This window comes from Fulmarus glacialis, unplaced genomic scaffold (genome assembly GCF_000690835.1).
Source record: "Fulmarus glacialis isolate BGI_N327 unplaced genomic scaffold, ASM69083v1 scaffold41345, whole genome shotgun sequence".
NCBI classification, from domain to species: Eukaryota; Metazoa; Chordata; class Aves; order Procellariiformes; family Procellariidae; genus Fulmarus; species Fulmarus glacialis.
Genome location: NW_009213100.1, coordinates 1,247 through 9,939, shown reverse-complemented (window position 1 = coordinate 9,939; position 8,693 = coordinate 1,247). Strand labels below are relative to the sequence as shown.

The following is an 8,693-nucleotide window of genomic DNA, read 5'->3' as shown; positions in this document are numbered from 1 at the left end:
AAATCAATCTGGGTTTTCCAGCTTCTGCCATTACTTCCAAGCATTGCCACATCTCAGCAAGTACCCTGGCACACTGCATAGCACTGAAATGGGAGAGGAATTTCTTATTTTTCACCAAATGATAGGATAAAAAATTGCACATGGACACAACACAACCATGTGACAAGTTGTTACTCATTCGACCCTTTCCACAGCTCAAATGCAAGGTGTATTCTTTCAGTTACACTCACAAATCCATGACAGCTCCAAGTTTGCTAGGTGCTTCACCAAAACACCCCTTCTCTGACTTGCTCTTATTAGGCTCTCCCAGCCTAATAAGGCATACTGCCACCAGGAAAGGTGAAGTAAATCTTAAGAAGAAAATTTGTAAATGAATGCTTGCTGCATCAAGACAGACTTTCACATCTGCAAGTGTCATCTGGGAGAAGTGATACCTGACAGCTGTACCGATTACATTTGTGTTACAACTTTTGCATATATTGAAAGTGGGTCAATATTTCTTGGAAGGAAAACAAATAGAATTGTGACTTTGGCTAGGTTATTTATTCCTTCTGGTAGCATTGTCATGATGTACATTCTTTGCACTGTTGCCAGAAATTAACTAAAAGGAAGAAGAAAAAACTTTATAATCAGTTTTCCCTTATTACCATAAATTTTCAAGACTGGGAGATTCATCATATAGAGAATTAATATCCTCCTCCTTGGTGTAGTTTTGTGTGAATGCCTAATCTTAGTCATCTTTGTCAGTTTTTAGCGGGGCCTGTAAATGACTGAGCGTTGCTGAAATTTAGAAGGATTTGCAAAAGCCATGAACTGAAGATTTTTTTTTCAAATGCAGCTTTCTACTAACAGTTGTATCTGATAAACACAAATACGAATGGAAAAACATGCAGGGAAAGAATACAAGGGAAAATACACTAAAATCTACAGAGTGAATGGCAGAGGAGCAGCAGTTAGTCAACAGTCTATGAAAAACAAGTATTATAGATTCCAGAGGTGATTACAGTTATATAAACTTCCCATTAAAAATTGCTTCTCTTCTCATACCACAGTGTTCTCACATATGTTCTTAGGATGGGCACATCATGGAAAAAATCTAGCACAGAAACATACCTTCCCCCAATATGGTCTAGGCCTTAGAGCATTGCAAAACTCTACTGGCCTCAAAGGCTCATGTTATAATTGTAATGGAATTTAAAAGAACAAATTTTAAGAGTAATAAATAGCTCAAATAAATCTTAACCACTGCATGCTGAGAGGTCTTATCAGTATGTGTTCCTTATATCAATTATTTATAGAGACTTGGGACTTGGCATTTCATACCTGAAAAAAGATGCTGGAATGTGGAGTTTAATAGCCATACTAAACATTTTTTGAAGAATTCATTACACATTAGAATAACTCTCATTCCTGGAAAAATATTCTTTCTACATGGAATGTAAAGCATAGATCTGACATTGTTCCAGTGACTGCAGATCTATATAAATATATTCAACTGAGCTTCTGCTAAGCAATAGACCCAGACTAAGGACTAATCCACTTAATCAGCCTAATTACCAGCTACACAAGATAAAGATCTGTAATTTTTCCTTTCAGACATAAACGAATGTGATGCCAATAACCCATGTGCACAACAGTGTTACAATATACTGGGTTCTTTCATCTGTCAGTGTAATCCCGGATTTGAGTTAAGCAGTGACAGAATCAACTGTGAAGGTAAGCAATTTTTTTTGTCTTGGAAGAGCGATTTTTTAAATTATTATTATTCTCCCAGAAGTCTTTCTGTGAATTAAGGGATATAATTTGAGTGAAGCCACACTGTGGGTGCAGTTTGTAGCCAAAACCCTCAAGACACTTTTTATGTTGCAAATGTGGTTGCTAATACACACCTTAGTAGCTGCAGCTGCATTCAGGTACATGTAGATATGGGTATATCTCTTTAATAGTAAGTGCAAAACAGGACAGACATTACTACATTTCAGGTCACAGCTGGGAAGAATAAGGCTTCTGAATACTTATTTCACAAACTCACTTGAATTGTGTGTGGTCTAATGCTGATGACCATTAAATGAATCAGAAAGGAATGCAAACCAAAAACAAGTGCAATTTTGTGTGTTGTTAGGCTCCTCTGAAAATAAAACCTCAAATTTTTGATTTTTAAGGAAGCGACAATTGTGCTTTTGAGGTGCTTTCAAGCCTGTGTATACAAACAGCATGTCTCCTGATGATTATACAATCAACACTTTATTTCCTCTGCCAGAGTCTCCACAGGGGTCCTCTAATCTCCTTTTGGACACATGATGATCTCACCCTTAAAGCCCATATCCTTTCTACCAGTTTTTGAGCCAAAGAGGTCTTTTTGGTTTACCACTGCCCTCCTAAACAAGCCAGCAGAGCTATTACAGATGCTCCCTCTCCAAGCTTCTTAAGCTAATCCTACTTGCAAGTGAACAGAACAGGGAGCAGCAAGTATGCAGCCTCCAAGGACATCCCTGACAAAATCAAGAACTGGGCTCAAGCCTCAGAGGTGGTAGGAGGGAGTTTTGCTGTTTTCCAAGCCATTCCCTAGTTTTGATAGGTTTAATTTAATTTAAATTCTGTTTCATGCTACACTTTTCTAGCAAGCGACTGATAGTTACGCAAGGATAAAAAAGCAAAAGAGAATGGTATATGCTGATTATTATTTGAAAATAGGCCTTACCCTCTTTCCCAAAGAGCTACTCCATTAGGAGGGTAGGGCACAAATACAAAGGCAGTATTTTTGCCTTACTGACTAATCTCACATTCCAAAGTAATCACATTTTGGAATACTAAAAGTATCAATTCTTTCAAGAGTTATTTTCCGAAACATGTTCTGAAATCTAATTTAGCTTTTGCTTCCTCAAATCCAAGATTCTCATTTTGGAAGATCATTGATAAAACGCAGGTAGAACTAGCCCTTCTGGTAGCAACTTTGAGGCATTAAGCAGTACATTTCAGGTTTTTGACAACTTATTCTTTTTAGACAGAATTCATTTTTTCCTGTTAGAACCAGCATTTAGCTATTATATTTAGTTCTGTAACAAGGTAGATGTTAAAAACCAATAACTTCAAGCTCTTTTGCTCTCTACAGACACTGATGAATGCAGAACCTCAAGTTATATATGTCAGTATCAGTGTGTCAATGAACCAGGAAAATTCTCATGTGTCTGCCCTGAAGGATACCAGGTAGTAGGAGGCAGAACATGTCAAGGTAAGTGCCCTCATCTCTGCAGTCTCAATATTGCATTATTAACACCACCATTTCAGGCAAGACTAAGAATGCTTGCTGTCTAAGTGTTTATATTTCATGACAGGATTACCATTATGTTAGCAAAAGATATGTTGATATGCAATTCATCATAAAATTCTTTATCTTATATTAATTCACATTTGAATCCTTCAGCTCAAACGCTAAGTCCTTCAGATTCCTAGGACAAAATTTCAGTTTTTGCAACCCTCAGGTAAAACAGATGCCACAGTAGTGAGTCTAAGTTTCAGAGATAAATATCTCTGAAAAAAACAGGCTGGTTTTTGCAGACGCTAAACATGGCTTTATATCATGTTTCATTTTATAGTGGTTCCTAAATCCAGCCACAGTAGAAATGAAAGATATGTTTCTTCTGATAACAAGAGAAAAATGCAAGACTAGAGCAGCTTAGATAATTTGTGTTTAGAAAATAAACTTTCTGGTCAGGTGCCACCGAATGCCGGAGTTTTAAAGTCTATGTTTTTTCCTCAGTGGTGCTAAATGTCTCTGCATCTTAGTAGAGAATATTACAGAACAACATATTAAGTGCAAGAACCATTGCTTATGTAATCCAGAAACCAATTTAACAGTCATTAGTCTTAGAAATAAATAGGTGTGCTAATTATTGGCAGAAGGGATAAGGAAATAACTCATTTTTAATTAGTATTTCTTGATAAAATTCAAATTAATTTCTTTCCCTTCTTAAGAACAGCAGCTGATACTGAACATTGTGGGGTTAGTTAGTTTGACCATCTAAAAATCTGTTTGTGCCTTCCGAGAGATTACATTTGAATAAACCCTTTCTGTGACTGTGTTAATTTCAGGAGACCATATAGGTAGACAGTAGTGGGGTTCTGGCACTGACAGGATAATAGAGCATTAATACAGCACAAGTCTGACAGTCCCCACCTCCATTCAGGGTTAGTTTCCCAGGCAAAAAAGGAAGCTCTACTTTGCACAATAAACAAATTTTCATTATTCCTTTCAAAGTTATTTTAGTTAAAATGTAGCCATTAACTAAGCATTTTAATTAGACCATAAAACTCAGGTTTTAAAGGCAATTAAAAATGAGAATGTGCAAAAGGCAGGAAATCACAATTCTTCCTCAAAACCTTTTTCTTCTGTCTACAAGTTATCTTCCAGTATAAAATCATTCTTTGCTAATTAGAATCTTCACAACTTCTACAGTTGTTTTACAAATGATTAATATGTTTTAGTCAACTAAAAAAAAAATCTTCAGACTTAATTAACACTCCACAAACAAATTTATTCCATTTCTGCATAGAGAAAACCTTTATAGCCCAGCCCCAGAAAGGCAGGTAAAGAACACTGAAACCTGTGGGGTTTCAACAGACAAGTTTTTGTTTTGAGGACATTGTGTTTGTTTTTGTGGGAAACTCATTTCCACCTGCTTTGACCCAGTCCCTTTTCCTTCCTTCTAGATATAAATGAGTGCGAGACTACTAATGAATGCAGAGAGGATGAAATTTGCTGGAATTACCACGGAGGATTTCGTTGTTACCCAAGAAATCCTTGTCAAGAGCCCTATGTCCTTACATCTGAGAAGTAAGAGAAAAATTAGTTTTTCTTTTTAGGATCATCCTCAACAGGCAACATGATAAATACAACAGAAAGCAAGTACCATTTGTTTGCAACTATCACAGTTTCATCCCTTTTTGTTTTTCAGCCGCTGTGTCTGCCCTGTTTCAAATGCCATTTGCCGAGAGCTGCCTTACTCTGTTGTGTACAAATACATGAGCATCCGTTCAGACAGAACAGTGCCCTCTGATATCTTCCAGATTCAGGCAACCACTATTTACCCTAATACTATTAACACATTCCGGATCAAGTCTGGAAACGAAAATGGAGAATTTTACCTGAGAGTGAGTATTGGTGGGAGTTGGACCCTGAGCAGGGTATAAAGACCACTGGTGCTACCAAGGTGTTACAGTGCCTTGCCGTTTTGACAGATCCGTCAAGTGTTCCCGTAAGAGTATCACAGCATTGCAAAGTTTATCAACTTTTTAATACTTCCTTATTAAATGTGCTTGGTTTCCAAGTTTTAAAAAGCCTTTTACTTCTCTACCTGAAAACTCTAAACTGAGAATCCAACTGTTTTTCAAATGAATACAACACTAGTAGCAATCATGAATATTTAGCAATCCTGTGACACCCATGTCAGATACAAATGAAATACCTCTATGCTTTTCACTCTCTGTACCAACACCCCATATATATGTGTTTAGGAGAGGATTACAGAAAGATTCCTTGTACAATTACTTTTATTAAATTTCTCATTTTTTTGAAAAAGTAAAGAATAATAGCTTGGGATGGGGCACTGATTTCTAGAATGTTAAGTTCAGGCCAATTTGCAAAGGTTTTGTGTTGAGACATACTTAAATCTTTATTTTCCCAAAATGCTGCAACTACTTCAGAAAACCACGAAAGTTCAAATGATTTGCAATAGCAGTATTTCCTGTTGGTATAATGCATTCAAGTAGATACACATGAATGAAAGCATCTATAACATCTGCTTTTTAAGATTTTTTTTTTGGAAGAAATCTCATTTTCTTGGACACTTGTAATATTTACAAATTCCTGGGAAATCCTTTTTGCTTCATATGTGGCTTTACACTCAGTAAAACAGAATCAGCACAAAAAAATTACATCAGAAATATATTAATTGGAAGGTTTTAATTTTTGTTTATTTTTCTTCAAATCTGAAGATTAGGGGGTTTAGATAATACATCCAAAAAGTGTACCAAGATATAGCATTGCCTATTTACACCATGTTTCCCCAAGATGGGAACAAGGAACTACTCATCTGTATCTCACTTGTTCTGGTATAACCTATAATCCAGTGCTTTTCCCTGGATTTATTACACATCAAAACCCCATACCTACCCCCAAAATACACACAGTTATTTGCTTTAAAAAGAACAAGATCACTCCAACTCTAGCTTGGGTTAGACGCCAATTTAGCCTTTGGATGACTTTCTTCAGACTAACAATTCCCATCTTCTGTTGCCACCCAACAAGGAATCGCAGGCCTTAAATAGGGAAGCATGTGTTTATTCCTGCCAAGGGACTGCGGTAAACAAAGGCTTCCTTGGAAGCTATTCCTATTGTTTTAGTAAAAGTCTGAGCTGGGTCTCAGATACAGCAGATGGATTGGATTCATCTATATACTCTATTCATTTGACATGGTGAGAAAATATTTGTAGTAGGTGAGGGGAGAGGTGGAGTTTACCCTTTTATTTTCATCTGTAAACGATGAAGCTGTTTAACAAACTAGCAGCATGCCACAGACAAGGCCTGTCAATGTTCCCCAGCAGCATGATCCCAGATTGGGAAAAGAGCTTTGGAGCAGTACAAGATGGGGATGGCAATAGGCACACCAGCTGCAAAAATTCCCAGTGTTTACAAGGGGAGCACAACTTCTTCTGGAGTATGAGCCATGAGACAGACTTAGAGTTTCCCTCCACTGAACAAGCTATATCACTGTTAAAGACATCAGGTCTCTCGTTTTACTTATTCTCCATATATTTTAAAAGCTGATAGATGGGGATAAAAACAAAGACCGTTCTGGGATAGATTACCACTTTTCACATCCTTCAGAAGAGTCAGCATAACTAGCAACAGATTTTGCAGTGCTGTTTATTCCTCTGAGCCCCAGTCAGGTAAAGTTTTCCCTGCAGCAAAGCCAGGTGTGAGATTAGTCATGGCCATTTAAAAATGTTAAAAGAATACTTGCATTGTGTATCTCTGTGCTGAGACAGAGCATTTTTAGAGTGTGGTAACACACAAGCACTCTCTTGACGCAACTAGGGAATCGTTTTAGATTTGACTGAATTAAACTTTTTTGTTGTTGTTCTTTCAGCAAACAAGCGCCGTAAGTGCAATGCTTGTACTGGTGAAATCACTATCAGGACCAAGAGAACACATTGTGGATCTGGAGATGCTAACAGTCAACAGTTTGAATTATCGTACAAGCTCGGTGTTAAGATTAACAATAATAGTGGGACCTTACGCATTTTAGTGGTTTTCAATAACCCTTCGCTGGCACTTAAAGCAGCCAAAGAATATTATCTTAAAGAAAGCACTTACTATTTTATTTATAGATTTTGCTCTCTTTTTTTTTTTTTTTAAGATTTGTTTAGTAAGTTGATATCTTTAATCCACACATTACACCTGTAATTCAGAATTAGTAGATGTGTTCCATAGTATAACATGGGCATTGTCACTTTCTGTATAAAGATCTAAATCTTTTTTATTACCTTTCTTGGACTAGATACATACTTTGCTTTTGTATGAGAACTGTATGTTCATACTACCCTGTAAAACTTCACACACCCTTCCTAGCCAAGTAGGTCATGCAATTAAAAGGTGATCTTCTGTGTTGCTTTTATTTTAAATTCTAATGCAGCTACACTGACAATCTCAAAAAGAAAAAAAATTATATAGTATGAATGATACACAAAGTAAGGGTTATCTGATAAGCTAAAATATATTTCTTCTTTTTAACTACTTTGTAACAAAAGATAACAGTCAATAAAAATCTGTTTCTGTAGACATTTATGTAATATCAGTTGGTTTTTCTGATCTGGGTTGGAGGTAAAGTTACATTGTGAGAAATGTTTTGCATTGGGTTTTTATATGCAGATTGTGTTAACCATAGCACAGAATAACATTCTGCTCTCTCCAAGAAAAACAGACCATAGGAAGAAAATTTCTCCAACAATAAAAGAAACTCCAAATGGAAAATCACCACGCAGGGCATGTGTCTGTGCTTTCTCCTGAGAACACTGTTGGTAGTTACTGGTTAGAGGGATACAGCATTTTCAGACAGAAGTTAACATGCTATTTTTCCAGAAATATTATGTTGTATACTAAGAATTGAGTGCATTTGCTTATTAAGTTATATCATTTTCAGGCACTCAGTCCTATTCCTGCTCAGATGTATCATGTACAGTGTTCATAAAATTTATTTCTAATTCAAGAAGTAATAACATCTTTTGTAATATGTAAAATCTTGTTTCTTGTTTGAAATGTAGTAGTTAATCATTTGATGTACAAAATTTTTAATAAAGATCTCTTACCATATTGTGTGTAGTCTTTTTTTGAGGTAGTTTGTTAGCTGCATTAGGGGGCTGAATTGTCAGCTACTGTGGGAGTCAGCAAAGCCCCATCGAGTGCTGCAGTCAGAATGACCCAGATCTCAGTCCATATAGTATTAGTTCCGGGAAGACTAAAAAACACAATTTCTTTGTAAAAGGACAAACGTATTAACTACTGAGTTTTAGTTTTACTGACATTAAAAAAAGGAAAAATATACCAACATACACACGTTGCTATTTATAGTTGCTGATTTACAGGAAGGAGCCTCTTTCCTATTTAAAATTCATTTTCTGTAGAAAAATATTTG

At 36.3% G+C, this 8,693-nt stretch overlaps 1 protein-coding gene across 1 annotated transcript; it reads left to right on the top strand.

Annotated features, from left to right (window-relative positions):
- Positions 1 to 1,596: 1,596 nt before the first annotated feature.
- LOC104071178 (EGF-containing fibulin-like extracellular matrix protein 1) lies at positions 1,597 to 8,375 on the top strand (the record flags this gene model as incomplete). Its single annotated transcript, XM_009578083.1, has 5 exons — positions 1,597 to 1,716; positions 3,113 to 3,232; positions 4,711 to 4,834; positions 4,956 to 5,151; positions 7,149 to 8,375. Coding segments are annotated over 5 exons (719 nt in total), but the record flags the coding sequence as incomplete, so codon positions are not given.
- Positions 8,376 to 8,693: the final 318 nt, after the last annotated feature.